General features: G+C 46.3%; 1 protein-coding gene across 1 annotated transcript; it reads left to right on the plus strand.

Annotated features, from left to right (window-relative positions):
* Positions 1–2748: 2748 nt before the first annotated feature.
* Positions 2749–20988, plus strand: NR2C2 (nuclear receptor subfamily 2 group C member 2). The gene is made up of 14 exons (XM_075286654.1): positions 2749–3046; positions 6114–6203; positions 6751–6948; positions 7026–7128; positions 7781–7960; positions 12965–13112; positions 13653–13746; positions 13827–13960; positions 14188–14359; positions 14444–14565; positions 15083–15222; positions 15314–15451; positions 15756–15861; positions 16537–20988. Exons 2-14 carry the CDS (start codon positions 6132–6134, stop codon positions 16709–16711), a joined length of 1782 nt encoding a protein of 593 aa, XP_075142755.1. The 5' UTR covers positions 2749–3046; positions 6114–6131; the 3' UTR covers positions 16712–20988.
* Positions 20989–21487: the final 499 nt, after the last annotated feature.

A 21487-nucleotide genomic window follows, 5' to 3' on the forward strand; every position in this document is an offset into this window, starting at 1 on the left:
AGAATATAACTACTATAATACTACTCCTATGTACAAGAATATAACTACTATAATACTAGTCCTATATACAAGAATATAACTACTATAATACTACTCCTATATACAAGAATATAACTACTATAATACTACCTCCTATGTACAAGAATATAACTACTATAATACTACTCCTATGTACAAGAATATAACTACTATAATACTACTCCTATGTACAAGAATATAACTACTATAATACTACTCCTATGTACAAGAATATAACTACTATAATACTACTATGTACAAGAATATAACTACTATAATACTACCTCCTATGTACAAGAATATAACTACTATAATACTACTCCTATATACAAGAATATAACTACTATAATACTGCTCCTATGTACAAGAATATAACTACTATAATACTACTCCTATATACAAGAATATAACTACTATAATACTACTCCTATGTACAAGAATATAACTACTATAATACTGCTCCTATATACAAGAATATAACTACTATAATACTACTCCTATATACAAGAATATAACTACTATAATACTACTCCTATATACAAGAATATAACTACTATAATACTACCTCCTATGTACAAGAATATAACTACTATAATACTACCTCCTATGTACAAGAATATAACTACTATAATACTACCTCCTATGTACAAGAATATAACTACTATAATACTACTCCTATGTACAAGAATATAACTACTATAATACTACCTCCTATGTACAAGAATATAACTACTATAATTCTGCGCCTATGTACAAGAATATAACTACTATAATACTGCTCCTATGTACAAGAATATAACTACTATAATACTACCTCCTATGTACAAGAATATAACTACTATAATACTGCCCCTATGTACAAGAATATAACTACTATAATACTACCTCCTATGTACCAGAATATAACTACTATAATACTACTCCTATGTACAAGAATATAACTACTATAATACTACTCCTATGTACAAGAATATAACTACTATAATACTACTACTATGTACAAGAATATAACTACTATAATACTGCCCCTATGTACAAGAATATAACTACTATAATACTACTCCTATGTACAAGAATATAACTACTATAATACTGCCTCCTATGTACAAGAATATAACTACTATAATACTGCCCCTATGTACAAGAATATTACTACTATAATACTACCTCCTATGTACAAGTCTTTAGCTAGTTTATATGATACTAGCTGGTACCCGCGACTTCGTCTGCGGTGATTGTAGCAGTGGGTATATACAGGCGTGGGTAAGGTTTTCGTAGTGTGTATAAGGGATGGGATATGAAATGTAACTTTGTATCTTGTTTTTTCTGTAATTCAGAGAATCCGTGAGACGTTTGTGTTGCAGTTACTTTGTATTTGAGCTGCTATATATACGGTGTTGTGAGAAACTTTACATAGTGACTTTGGGACAGAAGTATTTGAAGTTAACCCTTTCCCGTCTATGGCATTTTTTGATTTTCGTTTTTGACTCCCCTCCTTCTAAACCCCATAACTTTTTTATTTCTCCGCTCCCAGAGCCATATGAGGTCTTAGTTTTCCTGGAACAAATTTTTCTTCATGATGCCACCATTATTTATTCTATATAATGTACTGGGAAGCAGGGAAAAAATTCAGAATGGGGTGGATTTGAAGAAAAAATGCATTTCTGCGACTTTCTTACGGGCTTTGGTTTTACGGCGTTCACTGTGCAACCAAAATGACATGTCCCCTGTATTCTGTGTTTCGTTACGATTCCGGGGATACCAAATTTATATGGTTTTATTTACATTTTGACCCCTTAAAAAAATCCAAAACTGTGTTAAAATTTTTTTTTTGAAAAGTCGCCATATTCCGACAGCTGTAACTTTTTTATACGTGCGTGTACGGGGATGTATAGAGCATTTTTTTTGCGGGGTCGGGTGTACTTTGTAGTTCTACCATTTTCGGGAAATGTTATTGCTTTGATAACTTTTTATTCAAATTTTTATCAGAATCAAAAAAGTGAAAAAACGGCGGTTTGGCACTTTTGACCATTTTTCCCGCTACGGCGTTTACCGAACAGGAAAGATATTTGTATTGCTTTGTAGAGCGGGCGATTTCGGACGCGGGGATACCTAACATGTATGTGTTTCACAGTTTTTAACTACTTTTATATGTGTTCTAGGGAAAGGGGGGTGATTTGAATTTTTAATCCTTTCTATTTGTTTTTATATTTTTTTTTACACTTTTTTTTTTCCATTTATTAGACCGCCTAGGGGTATTGACATGGGTGGGCGGTGTCGCGGATTGTCAGAGCGGTGGGGGTCGGCAAACATGGCTGCTCCGGAGCGTTAAAGAGAGCCTCCTGGAGTATCGTATTCTTCCACAATGTAGCGATGAGATTTCTAGACTCCCATCTATTATTTTGTGACTGTAAATGTATTTTTGCAGCGTTTGCACTCCTATCAATGCAGGCGGACGTAGGCTGGTGCTCTCTGTTATCAGTCATCCAGGGTAGAGTGAGACAAGTGACAGGAGTGTTGATGAGCCCCCTCCTGTCAGTGCTGAGAGCCCAGATCCCTTCAGTGCTATGCTTATACTTGTAGTTCTGCAGCAGGGAGTTAGCAGCAGGGTGCAGCCTACAAGTTTGTCAGGTGTCAATAAAGTTTTACTACTTTGTACATCAGCCCGTGAGCACGAAGACAGCGCACAGTTTATAAAGTTTAGCGAAAAAAAAAGTGACAGCTTTAAAGCTCTCGATGGGAGGAGCTCCCATTAGCCACGCCCTCCGCCCGCTCAGCCAATCACCACTTTCTTTACGCTGACGTCACCCCCGCCCGCAATCCGAGCGAGAGGGAAGAGGAAACAGGAGAGGGGGGGAAAGAGGCGGCGGAGCGCGGGGTCACGACCTCTGACCTCTCACCGAAGGGAAAAAAACTCAAAACAACCGAAAGAACCGGCCGTCACTGGCCATTCCCGGGTGCGGGAAGCTGCGGGGGCCGCCAGGCGCTGAGGGGATGCGGCTGTGACAAGAACCTCCGTCGGGGTGAGGTAAGGAGACGCTGCGCCGCGGCTGAGGCCTCCCCGGAGCGGCCACACTGACGTAAAACTGCCTCAAATCAACGTCCGAACACCTGACAGGACGCGGCTGGTCCCCTGGTCACTCCGGGCGTACCTGACAACGGGCTCCGGCTCTCCTGACAACGCTGAGCGCACAGTTACCCGACAACCCCTCCCGCCCCTACACGACCTCCACCTTCCTCCGCCGCGGCCCCGACTACCACCCCAGCTCTCCGCGGCCCGCGCCCGCCATCTCTCCGCCTGGCAGCTCGCCAACAGCCGCCATATTTCTCCCCGAACGCGCGGCCTTTATTTATTTATTTTGTGACGTATTCGTGGGCGGGTTCGTTCCTCCAGCCAATGAGCTTTTGGATTCGAGGAAATGGGCGGGGTCTTTTGACAACTGACACTTCAATTGACCTATCACGTCCTCTGGGGGCGTGGTGAGTGCAGAGCCTGTCTAGTATTCCTGCTGGCGGTGCTTGTCGCCATCTAGTGGTGGCAGGTGTTAGCGCAGCAGAAAGTTTTTATCTGTAGAATTTTTATTTAGATTTTTTTTCCACCTCCAATAACCTCAAGTGACCTGCTGGGAATAATGGCGGGGTCCTGTTACATAATGACTGGTCACAGATCACTGTATACCCCCATATCATTGCATTTTATTACAGTATCCTAGTGCTGTACAGGGACATCATGAGATCTGACGTCAGAGTGTAATGTTTTACAAGAAACATATAATAAACATTGTGATTGTAGCGAGAAGTCTGAAACAAACAAATCCTGAGATCCCTGGCCGCTGCTGAAGGCCGGGCCCAGCAATTTACATTCTCTGCAAAGAGGATAGGATTCACAATGCAGAAAAATACGAGCAGCAGACATGCTGGAATTTCCAAAACCATTGTGATATTGGAAATCACATCATGTCAACCCTACCTGCAAACACCGTCCGTTTCCCTATTGGTATCATTGAAGCAGAAAGTCTGCATAGGAAACCTCTGTGATAAGCGCTGCGGGGAAAAAGCGCGATGGATTGCCGATGCAATTTTTCCCACAGCGTTTTTTCTGTATGTATATATAGTATAGGAGATCAATATCTGATCAGTGGAGGTCTGACACCCGCACCCTGCCCTGATCAGCTGATCTCCGGGTGCTGAAAGCTACTACACTGGATGGGGAAAGAAACAGCAGCCCCGTCCACTATATAGGGGTGGTATTGGGGTGCTGCAGCTTGAATAGAAATAGATCTTCTTCTGGCCTCCTTCCAGTGCACAGGAGAGTAGCCATATTAGCTTATAGCTACCAGGTCCAAGTATCCGACCCCCAGGGAACTGATGACTCCTCCACTGATGGATATAGGAATGGAGAAAACAACCTTGAGGCCAGAAAACCTCTTTATAATAAAACTTCAAGGTTCGTGCATGCTTCTTAATACAAGATCACAGGAGAGATGTTCCCCTGCTCACTAGTCTGTATAGGGGCAGAGCTGACAGTAAGAGCTGGTGACATCATGAAGAATCCACCAACAGGTCACTGGAGGCCACACAGGAGAAGACATGACAGTAACCACCTGGGATCTCCTCCCGATGCAGTCACTTGCAGCTCCTCACCTCCCTTATGTGAACACGGAAGGAGGAAATACAACTTTCTTGCTTTTCCCAACATCAGAACAGTGCTGCATCCCACAATACAGCCCAGGGACTTCACTTGGTATTGCAGCTCAGCCCCATTCACTTGAATGGGCCAAAGCTGTGTCTATGTCACGTGACTGACGAATGTGACATTGTGGGCACCAGGTAGAGGCTGCGGCGCTTGTGAGCAGGGCTGTGGTGTTAGTAGGTCAAACCTCCGACTCCTCTATTTTCCCGCAGCCTGACTCCGCCTCATTCGTAAATCATCGATCGTCAGGGTCAGTCAGAAGCAGAAAAATCCTGTAATTCATGAAAACGCCAGTCATTGAATTCCTACTGATACTTGTGTGAGATAACATGGAATTCAGTTATTATTTTCTTCTCTGACTCCACCCAAACTTGTCTCCGCATCGGTGGAGATGGCGGGTCACTTACTGATGACATCACTAATGACAGGACAGGCCTGCGGTCCTTTAGTTTAGGGCCCCAGTTTGGGACTGCAGCACCTATCCTGCTGAGAGTTGTAGTGTCACAACAGTGACTTTCCCCTTTAGTCCTGGGCACGGACCCGTGCTGTCACAGAGCTGCAGATCTGGAGCACATGCGTCATCTCTTTAATCAGTTTGCTCTCCGCGCGCTGAGTTCTGCTGGATGGATGAGCAGTAATGAGGCGTCTTCCGGTTCAGGGCCTTTCTTCTCAGCCTATAATTAGCCTCTCCCCGATCCGCGCCAATGTCCCACAGGGTTTATTAGAGGACTCGGAGTGTGACGGGCGCCAAAGTAACGCTGCGCTCATTACGTAGATCTGCACCGCTCCCCCCAACTCGTCCTACATTCTCCTCTCCCTTTAATAAACCATCTGGGGCGCGGGGATGGATCGCGCAGGTTGTCGTAAGCTCCTTTACATTCATTAGACTGGAGTCTGGAGACTTCGCTTCACGTTTTGGCATTTTTCCATCGCACGAGGAGATTTGTGAAATTTGAAAATTTCTATAAAATGATTCCCAAGGCCGATACGAGAGGATTCGCTTTCATAATTTGCCCTTTGCAAATGACATTGGAAAGTGAAGCAACTTTGCTTAAAAGACTTCATTAACATGTTGTGTGCTGTGCACAGCTCCTAGTCAGACGCATTTGTTTCCATGGCCCCAAATCTTTTCTCATCTGCCTCCCTGCCTGTAGGTTATCAGGGAATGGAGACATTGCTGAGCACTGGAGCTGTGTACACAAAACCAGAAAGCTATAGCCAGGACAGTTTGCAAAGTTATTTTAGTTTTAAACACACTGGAGCAAAAAAATCTGGTTGCAAAAGTATTCCTAGCCCTGAAGGTGACGCCATATTGTGCCTTCACCTCTGCGGGGTGCATCGTACTCACTGGTGGTATCTGGGGTTTGGACGTTTTATAAAGTGTTTGGATCTTCTTCTGCAGGTTCAGGAATCTTCAGTGATGACCAGCTCCTCCCAGCGTATCCAAATAATCTCCACCGACTCCGCCGTGTCCACCCCGCAGCGCATCCAGGTAAACTACTCTGCACTCTCAGTCCTATCGACGAATGGCCTTACCGTAGGTCATATATAGGAGATGAGTCGGTGCCGACACCCCAGGGGTGAACCGTTTAAAACCCCCATCACCGGTCATGTGACATCACGTTCATCCCTCACACGGCTTCATTGTGGTCCTATAACTGCAGTACCAGGCACAGCCTCTATACAAGGTGTGGCGCTGTGCTTGGTTATATGTGAAGAGGCCGCAGATCTCACTCCAACATTGAAGGCTTTTCAGACACCTGATGGGATGGTCCCAGGGGTTATACTGTAGTGACTGATCATAGCTGTGTCCCTATAGAGCAGAGCTGCAGTGTAAAGCATGGAGTAAGGACAAAGACAGGGCAACTTAAAACTCTCAGACAAGAAGTGAATTTTAGTCTTAGTCAGATGACAATAGACACTCATAGGATATCCTCAGGCCCCGTCTATGGACTAGAGCAGCCCCACGCCCTTCCTCATATCTAGGTCAGACCCTAGTGCGGTATATAACATACATCATCCTTACATAATCCTTCTAGATTGTGACAGACCAGCAGACCGGCCAGAAGATCCAGATTGTGACGGCCGTAGACTCCTCCGTATCTCCCAAGCAGCAGTTTATCTTGGCCAGCCCGGATGGATCTGGAGCAGGGAAGGTGATACTGGCGACCCCCGAGTCTCCCAATGCCAAGCAGCTCATATTCACCACCGAGAACATTGTGCCAGGGCGGATCCAGGTACGGGAGGGCTGCAGTAGATCACGCGCTCGCTTCATGCTGGTTCCAGGGTTCTTATATTCTTTGTGTCGCTGCAGATAGTCACTGATGCCGCCTCCGTGGAGAGACTGTTGGGCAAAGCAGAAGTGCAGCGGCCGCAGATTGTAGAATACTGTGTGGTCTGCGGAGACAAAGCATCAGGTGATTGCGGAGGAGTTATTGTGTGGGGGATGTCGGGGTTATACTTTGCATTCAGTCTTTATGGCTGTCAATGGCTTGCCATCATTGAATGGGAACCTTCCTGGGTTGAATGGTTGGATGAAGCTGCAGCCCTGGAACTAGGAAACTGCAGCGCTGCGATTATTCCTTGGCAGCATGGTTCCACTTCCCATCCATCGCAGCAGATTTTGGTTGGAGCAGCTGATCTGTGGAGGGTCCTTGTTTTGGGCCCCCACACATCAGATGCTGCGGATCGGTCATCAGTATGAAGCATGCATTAGTAACCAGAAAACCCTTTAAAATGATCTTCCGTTTTCTGTTCACAGCTCCTATGCAGATCTATTTGCCTCCATGGTGTCAGTGTAACTAACCTGCCACATTCTTCTTCTCATCAGTCTTTTACATCTTCCTGACATAAGATTAGAAAAAAGGGTGAAAGATTCGGAGGCTGTGACTATAGGCTCTGACTACATGGGCTTGGTTTGTAGTCTGTAACCACAGAGACACATAGGTTTGCATAACATATATATTCCAAACAGTAGAAGATTATAAATGTGTTTCAGTTTTTTTATGTTAGATGCAACATTGGGAACAAAATTAAACTTCCCTTCTTTTTTCTTCGCCTTTGCCCCAGGCCGTCATTATGGCGCCGTTAGCTGTGAAGGATGTAAAGGCTTCTTTAAGAGAAGTGTCAGGAAGAGCCTGACCTACAGCTGCCGCAGCAGCCAGGACTGCGTCATCAACAAACATCACAGGAACAGATGCCAGTTCTGCCGGCTTAAGAAGTGTCTGGAAATGGGCATGAAAATGGAATGTGAGTTTGGCTTCCGGGGGCCGGGCAGGACGCCAGGGGGGAATCAAAGTCTCCGGTTCTTACAGAACAAACGTTTCTGTATTTCGTAAATAATTTTTGATCCAGTTATGAAGGAAGCGCAAAAGAATCAATAGAGGAACATTTATAAAGAGGATTCTAGAGGATTACCTAAATGGCACGTCCACGTCTGAGCAGGATTTTACACTTTATGTCTAGATCTAGTCTACATAGTAATACATAACATTACTCCAGAGCTGCGCTCACTATTCTGCTGGTACAGTCACTGTGTACATACATTACATTACTTATCCTGTATTATACTCCAGAGCTGCGCTCACTATTCTGCTGGTACAGTCACTGTGTACATACATTACATTACTTATCCTGTATTATACTCCAGAGCTGCGCTCACTATTCTGCTGGTGCAGTCACTGTGTACATACATTACATTACTTATCCTGTATTATACTCCGGAGCTGCGCTCACTATTCTGCTGGTGCAGTCACTGTGTACATACATTACATTACTTATCCTGTATTATACTCCAGAGCTGCGCTCACTATTCTGCTGGTGCAGTCACTGTGTACATACATTACATTACTTATCCTGTATTATACTCCAGAGCTGCGCTCACTGTTCTGCTGGTGCAGTCACTGTGTACATACATTACATTACTTATCCTGTATTATACTCCGGAGCTGCGCTCACTATTCTGCTGGTGCAGTCACTGTGTACATACATTACTTATCCTGTATTATACTCCAGAGCTGCGCTCACTGTTCTGCTGGTACAGTCACTGTGTACATACATTACATTACTTATCCTGTATTATACTCCAGAGCTGCGCTCACTATTCTGCTGGTGCAGTCACTGTGTACATACATTACATTACTTATCCTGTATTATACTCCAGAGCTGCGCTCACTGTTCTGCTGGTACAGTCACTGTGTACATACATACATTACTTATCCTGTATTATACTCCAGAGCTGCGCTCACTATTCTGCTGGTGCAGTCACTGTGTACATACATTACATTACTTATCCTGTATTATACTCCGGAGCTGCGCTCACTATTCTGCTGGTGCAGTCACTGTGTACATACATTACATTACTTATCCTGTATTATACTCCAGAGCTGCGCTCACTATTCTGCTGGTGCAGTCACTGTGTACATACATTACATTACTTATCCTGTATTATACTCCAGAGCTGCGCTCACTGTTCTGCTGGTGCAGTCACTGTGTACATACATTACATTACTTATCCTGTATTATACTCCGGAGCTGCGCTCACTATTCTGCTGGTGCAGTCACTGTGTACATACATTACTTATCCTGTATTATACTCCAGAGCTGCGCTCACTGTTCTGCTGGTACAGTCACTGTGTACATACATTACATTACTTATCCTGTATTATACTCCAGAGCTGCGCTCACTATTCTGCTGGTGCAGTCACTGTGTACATACATTACATTACTTATCCTGTATTATACTCCAGAGCTGCGCTCACTATTCTGCTGGTGCAGTCACTGTGTACATACATTACATTACTTATCCTGTATTATACTCCAGAGCTGCGCTCACTATTCTGCTGGTGCAGTCACTGTGTACATACATTACATTACTTATCCTGTATTATACTCCAGAGCTGCGCTCACTATTCTGCTGGTGCAGTCACTGTGTACATACATTACATTACTTATCCTGTATTATACTCCAGAGCTGCGCTCACTATTCTGCTGGTGCAGTCACTGTGTACATACATTACATTACTTATCCTGTATTATACTCCAGAGCTGCGCTCACTATTCTGCTGGTATAGTCACTGTGTACATACATTACATTACTTATCCTGTATTATACTCCAGAGCTGCGCTCACTATTCTGCTGGTGCAGTCACTGTGTACATACATTACATTACTTATCCTGTATTATACTCCAGAGCTGCGCTCACTATTCTGCTGGTGCAGTCACTGTGTACATACATTACATTACTTATCCTGTATTATACTCCAGAGCTGCGCTCACTGTTCTGCTGGTGCAGTCACTGTGTACATACATTACATTACTTATCCTGTATTATACTCCAGAGCTGCGCTCACTATTCTGCTGGTACAGTCACTGTGTACATACATTACATTACTTATCCTGTATTATACTCCAGAGCTGCGCTCACTGTTCTGCTGGTGCAGTCACTGTGTACATACATTACATTACTTATCCTGTATTATACTCCGGAGCTGCGCTCACTATTCTGCTGGTGCAGTCACTGTGTACATACATTACTTATCCTGTATTATACTCCAGAGCTGCGCTCACTGTTCTGCTGGTACAGTCACTGTGTACATACATTACATTACTTATCCTGTATTATACTCCAGAGCTGCGCTCACTATTCTGCTGGTGCAGTCACTGTGTACATACATTACATTACTTATCCTGTATTATACTCCAGAGCTGCGCTCACTATTCTGCTGGTGCAGTCACTGTGTACATACATTACATTACTTATCCTGTATTATACTCCAGAGCTGCGCTCACTATTCTGCTGGTGCAGTCACTGTGTACATACATTACATTACTTATCCTGTATTATACTCCAGAGCTGCGCTCACTATTCTGCTGGTGCAGTCACTGTGTACATACATTACATTACTTATCCTGTATTATACTCCAGAGCTGCGCTCACTATTCTGCTGGTGCAGTCACTGTGTACATACATTACATTACTTATCCTGTATTATACTCCAGAGCTGCGCTCACTATTCTGCTGGTGCAGTCACTGTGTACATACATTACTTATCCTGTATTATACTCCAGAGCTGCGCTCACTATTCTGCTGGTGCAGTCACTGTGTACATACATTACTTATCCTGTATTATACTCCAGAGCTGCGCTCACTATTCTGCTGGTGCAGTCACTGTGTACATACATTACATTACTTATCCTGTATTATACTCCAGAGCTGCGCTCACTATTCTGCTGGTACAGTCACTGTGTACATACATTACATTACTTATCCTGTATTATACTCCAGAGCTGCACTCACTATTCTGCTGGTACAGTCACTGTGTACATACATTACATTACTTATCCTGTATTATACTCCAGAGCTGCGCTCACTATTCCGCTGGCGCAGTCACTGTGTACATACATTACATGACTTCTCCTGTATTATACTCCAGAGCTGCGCTCACTATTCTGCTGGTGCAGTCACTGTGTACATACATTACATGACTTCTCCTGTATTATACCCCAGAGCTGCGCTCACTATTCTGCCGGTGCAGTCACTGTGTACATACATTACATTACTTATCCTGTATTATACTCCAGAGCTGCGCTCACTATTCTGCTGGTACAGTCACTGTGTACATACATTACATTACTTATCCTGTATTATACTCCAGAGCTGTGCTCACTATTCTGCTGGTACAGTCACTGTGTACATACATTACATTACTTATCCTGTATTATACTCCAGAGCTGCGCTCACTATTCTGCTGGTGCAGTCACTGTGTACATACATTACATTACTTATCCTGTATTATACTCCAGAGCTGCGCTCACTATTCTGCTGGTGCAGTCACTGTGTACATACATTACATTACTTATCCTGTATTATACTCCAGAGCTGCGCTCATTATTCTGCTGGTGCAGTCACTGTGTACATACATTACATTACTTATCCTGTATTATACTCCAGAGCTGCACTCACTATTCTGCTGGTACAGTCACTGTGTACATACATTACATTACTTATCCTGTATTATACCCCAGAGCTGCGCTCACTATTCTGCTGGTGCAGTCACTGTGTACATACATTACATTACTTATCCTGTATTATACTCCAGAGCAGCGCTCACTATTCTGCTGGTACAGTCACTGTGTACATACATTACATTACTTATCCTGTATTATACCCCAGAGCTGCACTCACTATTCTGCTGGTACAGTCACTGTGTACATACATTACATTACTTATCCTGTATTATACTCCAGAGCTGCGCTCACTATTCTGCTGGTGCAGTCACTGTGTACATACATTACATTACTTATCCTGTATTATACTCCAGAGCTGCGCTCATTATTCTGCTGGTGCAGTCACTGTGTACATACATTACTTATCCTGTATTATACTCCAGAGCTGCGCTCATTATTCTGCTGGTACAGTCACTGTGTACATACATTACATTACTTATCCTGTATTATACTCCAGAGCTGCCCTCACTACTCTGCTGGTACAGTCACTGTGTACATACATTACATTACTTATCCTGTATTATACTCCAGAGCTGCGCTCACTATTCTGCTGGTGTAGTCACTGTGTACATACATTACATTACTTATCCTGTATTATACTCCAGAGCTGCGCTCACTATTCTGCTGGTACAGTCACTGTGTACATACATTACATTACTTATCCTGTATTATACTCCAGAGCTGCGCTCACTATTCCGCTGGCGCAGTCACTGTGTACATACATTACATTACTTATCCTGTATTATACTCCAGAGCTGCGCTCACTATTCTGCTGGTGCAGTCACTGTGTACATACATTACATTACTTATCCTGTATTATACTCCAGAGCTGCGCTCACTATTCCGCTGGCGCAGTCACTGTGTACATACATTACATGACTCATCCTCAGCTGTATATCTTCAGAGCTGCATTCTTGCCTATTAAAGCTTACAGGCAATACCATTGTTGGGTCTGTTTTCTGGGGCCCCTCTGACTCCTTGTTCTTTAGTGTAGGGGCCACATTGCTTCCTAGACCCCCCGGGCACTGGTTGGAGATTTGTACACTGGACCCCCCTGGCTATACATTGCAGACATCAGAGTCTTCCTGCCGCCTCCTCTCCAGAGCAGGTTGTCGTGTTCGCCCCCACTCACCTTACAGTTGGTTTATTCTCTGATGTGACGGCTCCGGACACTGATACGTTTGCTTGGTGTTGCGGCTCCTTGTACATGTCTGTATTTATTCTATTATTGTACTTTATTTCAGCGGTGCAGAGTGAGAGGAAACCCTTCGACATCCAGCGGGAGAAACCCTCAAACTGCGCAGCTTCAACGGAGAAGATCTACATCCGAAAGGACCTGCGGAGCCCCCTCATCGCAACCCCCACGTTTGTGACTGACAAAGAAGGAGGGAGGTGAGTGTCCTGCGTCTCTGTATATCTCAGTGACGCTCATCTTGTGGATCCTTCTTTGAACCTTTGTTGCTGCTTCCTGCTGGTGCCTGTATGTGGCGCTGTGTCCTACGTGTGTGTGACCTGTGACCGCTGTGCCCTACATGTGTGTGACCTGTGACCGCTGTGCCCTACATGTGTGTGACCTGTGACCGCTGTGTCCTACATGTGTGTGACCTGTGACCTCACTGCGGCAGACTCCATGGTGACACCAATGTGGACGACACATCATTACACTTAGGAGGAGGAGGAGACTGCAACGCACCAAAAGAGAGTCTGTAAATCTGTAAAAATGACACCAAGTTCAGTGAAATAGCCTTAAATATTGTACTGCGAGGGCCCCAAACAGCAGGGGTATTAAGGGGTTAACACCGCTTTTGGTGGAACCCTTCGGACTCCTAAATCGATTCCCATGTGCAGAGCCGATGACTTCAGCCATCCTCTGAGGTTTTGCTAATGTCACCTTCTGCTTTCTTCCCCTGCATTGATGCCTCCTCGCTGCAGACAAGCCGGACTCCTGGACCCCGGGATGTTGGTGAATATCCAGCAGCCCCTGATCCGTGATGACGGCACGGTGGTCCTGTCTGCAGATTCCAAGGTGAGCTGAACACGCCACTTACTGACACTCGCATTCTATTCACATCATAAGAGTTAATGAACTTACTGTGCGACCAGCAGACAGAGAGCAGTCAGAGCGGGCTGGGAACCCTGGCCAACGTGGTGACGTCCCTGGCCAACCTGACCGAGTCATTGAATAACGGGGACACGTCAGATGTCCAACAAGAGGACCAATTCTCCAGTGAGATCACCCGGTGAGTACTGAGGACGTGCCGGCAACATGGCAGCTCTGCCGGGATCCCTCTCATTGCTGTGGTCAGGGGGGGGGGGTCTAGGGAATGTTATAGGATAGGAGAAGATTTTCTTTTCACTGACAGCAAGCAGAGATCTGAAAAATTAAACACAAAGTATGTGAATTGTAACGTATTTGTAATGTGCAGATCTGGACGCCACACATGTGTCATGTTCTGTTTCTGTTCAGGGCATTCGACACCTTAGCGAAAGCGCTAAACACGCCGGACGCCGGACAGAACTTGTCGGATGGGCTGGACACGACGGCAGGAGGGAACATTCATGTGATAAGTCGGGATCAGGCCACGCCTATCCTGGAGGTGGAGGGACCGCTGCTCTCCGACACACATGTCACTTTTAAGGTCAGCGGTATTAACCCTGCGTTGCCCAGCTGTATACAGCCCCGCTCTCCTCTGTATATCCTGATACCTCTCTCTATTCTGCAGCTCACCATGCCCAGCCCCATGCCAGAATACCTGAACGTTCACTATATCTGCGAGTCTGCGTCTCGATTGCTTTTCCTTTCCATGCACTGGGCTCGGTCCATACCTGCCTTCCAAGCCCTGGGGTAAGTCCGTGACCCCGTGACAGCAAAGAGCTCAAAATGTAACCCGTGGCGCAGATTCTACCCAGCCGTGTCCTTCCTCCTCAATCTCACTGATGTCAGGGCGTTACTAAGAGTCACCTCTAGAGGGCAGAATTCTAGCTAAGGTTTTGGCTAATGTGATTTTTCCTGCTTTTAATGGGGTAATTCCATGTTGTAAAGTGATGATCTCTCTCTAGGACTGAGCTCAGGGATCTGCAGCATGGGAGCGCTGAGGCCCGTTCTCAGGATCAGAGGGGGTGTCAGTGGTTGGACCCTCACCGATCATGCAGTTATCGCCTATTATTAGGAGATAACTTCAGAACTTGCTACAACCCCTTTAAGGGACAGCGTTTTCCCTGCTCTGCAGCGCCCCCTGTCTTCTGGCTGTGCAGGGAACCTTGAAACTTCCTGCCACATTTCCCAGGCTCCCCTTTTTGCATTGTCCTTCTCCTGGTGACCCCCACGGTTTGTTACCTGACCTCTCCATGATGTCTTGCAGGCAGGACTGTAACACGACCCTTGTCCGTGCCTGTTGGAACGAGCTGTTCACCTTGGGCCTTGCACAGTGTTCACAAGTCATGAGCCTCTCTACCATTCTGGCCGCCATAGTCAACCACCTGCAAAACAGCATCCAGGAAGGTGCGTCCTGACCGCGAGCAACCCGTCAACGAGGCGGAGGCCGGATCAGCTTCACCCGAATAGTCACGGTCGTTGCTTTTCCATCTTTCAGATAAGCTTTCTGGTGAGCGAGTGAAGCAGGTGATGGAGCACATCTGGAAGCTGCAGGAGTTCTGTAACAGCATGGCAAAGCTGGACATCGATGGCTACGAGTACGCCTACCTGAAGGCCGTGGTCCTCTTCAGCCCAGGTTAGAAGGAGTCGCCCTCCACGTTCTCCTCTGAGTGACGGTGCTGAGATCTAAGATGCTGTTTGTAGGGTCTTATTATTTCTGAATTTCTTTTCCTGAGTATCAAAACCCCTAAGACTAAAACCAGGGACAGACACAGACAGGAGAGGGCGCCAGTGCAGGATCGGGCTACGGGCCCCGCGCTCTCCTATAACCTGCCATGGTGCTGCTCTCCTACACTGAGGCCTCCGTGTGACAAACCCTTCACCTTCCGTCTTCTCACTGTCACTTTATTCTAAATTCCAAACTGTTGTTTTCTTCGCAGATCACCCGGGTCTCCCCAGTACCGTGCAAATCGAGAAATTTCAGGAAAAGGCACAAATGGAGCTTCAGGATTATGTACAGAAAACCTACCCAGAGGACACCTACAGGTACCAGCCATGTACACGAAGGGTTAATACAGGACATTAACAGGGTGAAGTCACTGCACCAGCAGAATAGTGAGCGCAGCTCTGGAGTATAATACAGGATAAGTAATGTAATGTATGTACACGGTGACTGCACCAGCAGAATAGTGAGCACAGCTCTGGAGTATAATACAGGATAAGTAATGTAATGTATGTACACAGTGACTGTACCAGCAGAATAGTGAGCGCAGCTCTGGAGTATAATACAGGATAAGTAATGTAATGTATGTACACAGTGACTGCACCAGCAGAATAGTGAGCGCAGCTCTGGAGTATAATACAGGATATGTAATGTATGTACACAGTGACTGTACCAGCAGAATAGTGAGCGCAGCTCTGGAGTATAATACAGGATAAGTAATGTAATGTATGTACACAGTGACTGTACCAGCAGAATAGTGAGTGCAGCTCTGGAGTATAATACAGGATAAGTAATGTAATGTATGTACACAGTGACTGTACCAGCAGAATAGTGAGCGCAGCTCTGGAGTATAATACAGGATAAGTAATGTAATGTATGTACACAGTGACTGCACCAGCAGAATAGTGAGCGCAGCTCTGGAGTATAATACAGGATTTACCTTTTGAATGGGCTTTACATTGATGATATTATTCTCTTTCATCCCCCATCCCCCACAGACTGGCTCGGATCCTGGTGCGGCTCCCGGCTCTCAGACTTATGAGCTCCAGCATCACAGAAGAACTTTTTTTTACTGGCCTTATTGGTAACGTTCCTATTGACAGCATTATCCCGTATATCCTGAAGATGGAGACGGCAGAATACAATGGGCAGATCACAGGGACCAGTGTATAGCCGAAACTAGCACTTGCGCACGGATCAAGCACTTTTCATCGTACCCTTCCAGGGCGTGAGCAAGCGTACTAACATTTGGGGAACACTTACCTAGATCCTGTTCAGGAGTAATTGCTGCCCCTTCCTGTATCTCAGCCAGTGAACATTTCGGTAGCTGTAACCCCTTTCATACTGGACAGAGACCCATCTAACAGCCATAAGTATCAGGTAGGAGCGGCCGATATATCTTTTGCAGGTCAGTGTATTCTCGCCGCGCGCCCTCCTATATCCTAACAGAAGCCGTAACCATTTCCTGCCCCCTTATATGATAAGACTGTATACTACTCGGCGCAGAGGCGGGGGATCAGATTGTCACGTCGCACAAGTCTCCTCTTTAGATTTCCTTAAAGGAATTTTCCACTTATCTTAAATGGGTTTTCCAGGAACAAAACATTGATGTTCTATCCTTTGTGTAGGTCATCAATATCAGACCCCGCCTGAAGGAGGCGCTGTAAGGTGGGAGATGCTCCCAGTACTGTGCAGGACAACCTGCGCCGCACCCTCAGCCTTGGCCGGCGTTCACATTTCCATAAAACATTGGTCGGTCTCATTTCAGATTGGTTGCAGCATTTCTAGTCCTGGCACTCCAGGAGCCATTTTCTAAGGCGCAGCCAAGTGTCTCACGTTCAAGTCCTGCAAGGAAAGCCAAGTAACTTTGTAAAGATTTTGCTCATGTTGTATTTCTGTTTTCTCCAATCACAACCAAAGCTGCTTTCAAGAAATCTGCTGCTTATCCTTAGGGTAGATTCTAAGGTGGAGTGGTCTGGCATGGATCCAGTAGGAGGCGCTGTAGGCTCCGCCCCTGGGTCCACGTCATACAGGTGGGTTAGGGTTTAGGAAAGGCGTTTTTAGTTTTTGCTTGAGCCGCACATGCCGAGGTGGGGGGGGGGGGTGTATTAGGGGTGACCCCGCCGCACAGCTAACACACCCAGCACCGGGGCAGCGCCACCTAGTGGTGGATACTTAGAAACAGACAGCCACTTAGCCCCTCCCCCCTGTCTTTGTCATGTGACTGCGCAGTCCAGTTCTGGGGTCCCCTGACACATCGCTGCCTAATAACCAGCAGACTCTAGAATGCAGCTTTAGATGTGACCGGAGAAGAGAACGTGTAACTGATGATCAGTAGAAGACGAGTAAAGCCAAGAACGCCCCATTTTATGTTCTTCTCCCCCAAAATATTATAGATGGTTTTAACCCCTGAAATGAAGCACTTAGATCCCAAAATTAACCCCTTATGGACTAGAGGTCTGTAGACAAAAGCACTTACAAGACTTACTTTTTCTTTGTTATTATCTTGTTTTTCTGTATTTTTGTGTGTGTGTAGGGGGGAGGGGTAAGGAAATGAGAATAATTGGTGGAGTGACAGAGCGCCCCCCGCAGTCCATGTGGAAATTCCTAGAATTCAGAATGTCGGGTTTTATGTAAATGATGAAGCGTTGACGCAGCGTTCTGATAGAAAGTCATTTGTGCGGTTTTCTGTTTTTAAGATCTCTGCTTGCTGTCAGTAAATGGAACATTCTGACCTAGTCCTGCTGACCCGGGTGGATTGCGCTCCTTCATGTCTGTGTGGGTGCAATGTCCCGGACTCAGCTCAGTTATGGGGCAGGGAGCTCACGGCCCGATCGGTACCGGACTGACTGTGAGTACATTTACCGCAGAGTTCAGGCCAATCGGCAGGTCTGTCTGGGACATTCGGCTCACACCAGGCCTGTGGTCGGGGCCGCACGGTTAGTTAGTAACACTGCAAATGGGGTTAACACAAACCCTCATCCTCATGCTGCGACATCTGCAATGCAAAGTGACCTGCACGGTGAGTTTTATCCCCTCTACATGTCAGTTACTGCTGCAGGTTTTACCTATGGCTGTCCGGACTTGCAATGCAGAGACCTCACAGGGATTCCTGCAGAACCGTCACAGCAACATTCACGTGACAGCCGGGTCCAACCATAAGGCCTCTGCTCACTGAGCGCTGTACACACTGCACAAGACAAGTCAGAAAGCGCTGCACAGCCGCCTCTACCTCCTGCGCAGGTATCTGAGCGGCGCACACGTACCAGTACGACTGTGGATGGAAACCAGAAGCTTCTAGTCACTGACAGCAAGCCGAGATCTGGAGGTACATTAGGAACCTGCAGAACGTTTCAGACGGGACCAGTTTATATACGAGGAGTCTCCATATTGTCTGTGCCATTATTAGGAGGATCTATAGGTTGTTAGGTGATGGATCACCGTGTGGATCACCAGGATCTATTAGATTCTCTCTTATTGTTGTCTATACAGCCAGGATCTCCAACCTGCTGCTTTCCAGCTGTAGTAAAACTACAACTCCCAGCATGCCCTGTGGGCCGTATGAGACCTGAGCCGCAGTGTAACAGAGGGCTCGGGCCTTTAAGTTAACCCATACCTGCCCAGACTTTGTATTTGTGCCTGTCCCCGGCCCCTCTATGGACTGTTATTTACCCGGCGACTCCAGCACTTTCTTACTGTGCAGCTTGTATTACCCTGGCAGACGCCCTGTAACCTGTATAGTATATATACAGTAGATCATAGGATGCATCAGACAATCATCACCCCCCGATCCCTGTCCAATGTGCGAGTATAGAAAGCGCGTCTTCTAGAAGCGGCGGCGACCCTGAGCCTGCAGAACTACAACTCCCATCAGGCCCCGGACATTTCTTTTGTGATGTTTTTAGTATTATGTTAGCCATTGGCTCGCTTGGGTTGTTCATGACCTCCCTGCAGCAGTGGAAGGGTTAATGAGAGCAGCGCCATGTATAAGAGAAAATGCCAGGCGGCCATCTTAGAGTCAGGGGCTGCTGACAGGACGGGTTATGGAGTGGCAATACATTGTGCCATTTTTTTTTTGTCTTTTACGCCAGTGCGGGGCATCACATGGGTGCAGTGAGCGGCCCCGTCACATGTCTGGGCATACGGCCCCACCGGAGGAGTCGTGCACCTTGTCACACAGGAGGCGCAGAGATCAGGAGCCTTGTACTAGAGAGCAGCAGGAGGTGCACGGTGCTGTATGGCGTACCTATGTGGCACATTAGAGGGGCCGCCATGGACTTCATATGCCGCTATCCATATGCCACATCCAGTGCGGGTGTAGGATCTGTTGTGTGAGCCCAGTGAGTGCAGCCAGCAGGGGGCAGTATACACTAGACTGTAATGTGCCTTATATGCTGCTGAGGACTGGTACATTGCACAGGAGGCGGCAGGTAAAGCCCTGCCCAGACCCCCGGCCCGGGCCTTGTCATACACAATGCATTGGGCATAACTGGTAGGGAGTGCTGGGGGCTCTGCACGACCCCCGAGCTGCCCACAGTACACACAGAGCCACATACGTGTGCAGCCGCACATTAATGCATCCACAGGACGGGGCTCAGGGGACCCCTGTTCTCCCAATAGGGGGGATCCATCAATGTCACCCCATCCCCCCATTAATGCAGCTAAAAAACTGAAAAATCGACTGACGCAACTGTGTAAATAGTTTTGATGAAAAAATCTCTTCCCGTTTAGTGTATTCAGCTCCTATGCAGAGCTATCTGTCTCCATGATTACAGACAGTCTCCGTGTAGTCGGGTCCAGCAGTCGCACTCCTTTCCAGGCTGCGCAACGGATCCAACCAATGTGAGGGGAAGGGGTTGTCAGGCCAATGTCAGGGGTCACCCCTGCCAGTCGTGTGGATTAGGGCTATCCCAGCAGGGGGCGGTCACGGTCAGACAGGCCTCATCTATAGGGACACGTCATTAACCCCTCATGTCCCGGACCGATTGCACTGAGGACGCTGCTCCTGTCATTCTCACTCCTGACTGTTTCTACGACGACGAGCAGACACCATTTTGTACAATTTGCTACTTATTGTATTTGTCGCCGGAGGTTTTGCTGCATTAATACGTGGAGGCGCCCCCTAGTGGCTGCGGGATCTGGAGAAGCGGTATCGGACAGCCGCTGCATTGTATATGATCAGCTGCCCCATCCCCCCATGTCAGTCCTCCGTCACCAGCCTTGTTTTGTGATGTTTTAGACTTCGGCATGTGTCTTATTATTTTCTATCTGAATTTTCTATCTAATCGTCGTCGTCGTCACGGAGAGATCTGCATTGTTGTTTTGTATATAGAGTATTGCAGTGCATGGAGTAGCTGATGCATTTTCTGAAATTCTCTCCCCTCGTGGCGGTGTTTTCTCGTTGCTTCATAATAACTTCACAAATGAGGTTTATACTATTAAAGTGGATAACGAACTTTCCCAAATCTCTGCGTCTGCTCAATTATTTCATCAGAATTCACTATGGAGCCCTCACCATACAAGGTATACATATAATACACTCCAGAGCTGCGCTCACTATTCTGCTGGTGCAGTCACTGTGTACATACATTACATTACTTATCCTGTATTATACTCCAGAGCTGCGCTCACTATTCTGCTGGTGCAGTCACTGTGTACATACATTACATTACTTATCCTGTATTATACTCCAGAGCTGCGCTCACTATTCTGCTGGTGCAGTCACTGTGTACATACATTACATTACTTATCCTGTATTATACTCCAGAGCTGCGCTCACTATTCTGCTGGTGCAGTCACTGTGTACATACATTACATTACTTATCCTGTATTATACTCCAGAGCTGCGCTCACTATTCTGCTGGTGCAGTCACTGTGTACATACATTACATTACTTATCCTGTATTATACTCCAGAGCTGCGCTCACTATTCTGCTGGTACAGTCACTG

Source organism: Leptodactylus fuscus, chromosome 9 (assembly GCF_031893055.1).
Source record: "Leptodactylus fuscus isolate aLepFus1 chromosome 9, aLepFus1.hap2, whole genome shotgun sequence".
In the NCBI taxonomy this organism is placed as follows: Eukaryota; Metazoa; Chordata; class Amphibia; order Anura; family Leptodactylidae; genus Leptodactylus; species Leptodactylus fuscus.